Below are 986 nucleotides of genomic sequence, written 5' to 3' on the forward strand. Positions count from 1 at the left end.
ACCGGGCAGCACACATGACAGGGGGGTGGAAAACCTAGTTTTCCAGAAGGGCCGTCTGGGGCTTTTTTGTCCGTCATGAAACTCTCAGGGAGGGGCCCCTGGTGACTTCGTACAGGGATTCGGGGACCTCCCAGGCCCTCTGTGCCTCCTTCTCCATTAAGCCACTAGGTTGCCCAAGTCTCATGAAAAGGAAAGACATTTGAAATATAAATAATAAAAGTGGGCTGGGAAAGGGAAGAGCCAGGGGAGGCTTGAGACTTAAGTAGGAAAGTTTGGGACAGAGATGGTACAGGTGCGCCTGTTCTGGAAGAAAGAAAAGGAAATGTGCAGAAGGGAGTCTGGGTGGGCCCTGCCCCTATCAAAACAGAAAATAAAGCCGAGAAAGCAGTTCCGGGTGGGAGGGGGTGGAGGGGAGGAGGTAGCACTGGGAATGCAATGCCCGGCTAACAAATCAGGTTACTGCAGAGCAGCGGGATTTAAATACGAACGGGAGACAGCAATCTTTTGAGTGCAGGTGCAGGAAAGAAGCTCCGTGTCAAACTGGGGATTTAGAGATGCGGGTTATGAGCGCGGAGGGGAGGCTGAGCAGAGCCTCCGAGAGGGGCATGGCCCCAGGTGGAGAGTGGTCAGCCTTAATTCGCGGTGACCAGGTGGGAGCGCAGCGAGTTTTAGGCGGGTATCTCAGGAGAGGGGTGTGCGGGGGTAGGAGAGGAGCAGGGGGACCCGTGGCTACAGGCTGCATAGACAGAGCCAGGGGCTCCGGACCCGGGTCCTGGGAATGCCCGGGCTGGGCTCAAAGGGCGCAGACACCTCCGCCCAAGGGCCCGGGTCCCCAGGCCTGAACTCTTCATACAGGAGGGTTCCCGCGGAGGGGCCTGGGCCCGCGACTCGGGGTGCAGGGCCTCGGGAGGGGCGGGGGTCCCGGACTCACGCATCAACGTGCTGAAGGCCACGACGCCGAGCAGCCCCTGCAGGAAGATGCTGAA

At 59.1% G+C, this 986-nt stretch overlaps 1 protein-coding gene across 1 annotated transcript in view; it reads right to left on the reverse strand.

Moving 5' to 3' along the window:
• The window catches only part of LOC102255600 (musculoskeletal embryonic nuclear protein 1), a 49,631-nt gene extending 48,651 nt beyond the window's left edge, over positions 1–980 (reverse strand). The window contains exon 1 of the mRNA XM_005870291.2: positions 932–980. Coding sequence (XP_005870353.1) covers positions 932–935 — 4 coding nt within the window. The 5' untranslated portion in view covers positions 936–980. The remainder of the gene's footprint in view (positions 1–931) is intronic.
• Positions 981–986: the final 6 nt, after the last annotated feature.

The sequence above is a fragment of the Myotis brandtii genome, unplaced genomic scaffold (genome assembly GCF_000412655.1).
Source record: "Myotis brandtii unplaced genomic scaffold, ASM41265v1 scaffold316, whole genome shotgun sequence".
NCBI lineage: Eukaryota > Metazoa > Chordata > Mammalia > Chiroptera > Vespertilionidae > Myotis > Myotis brandtii.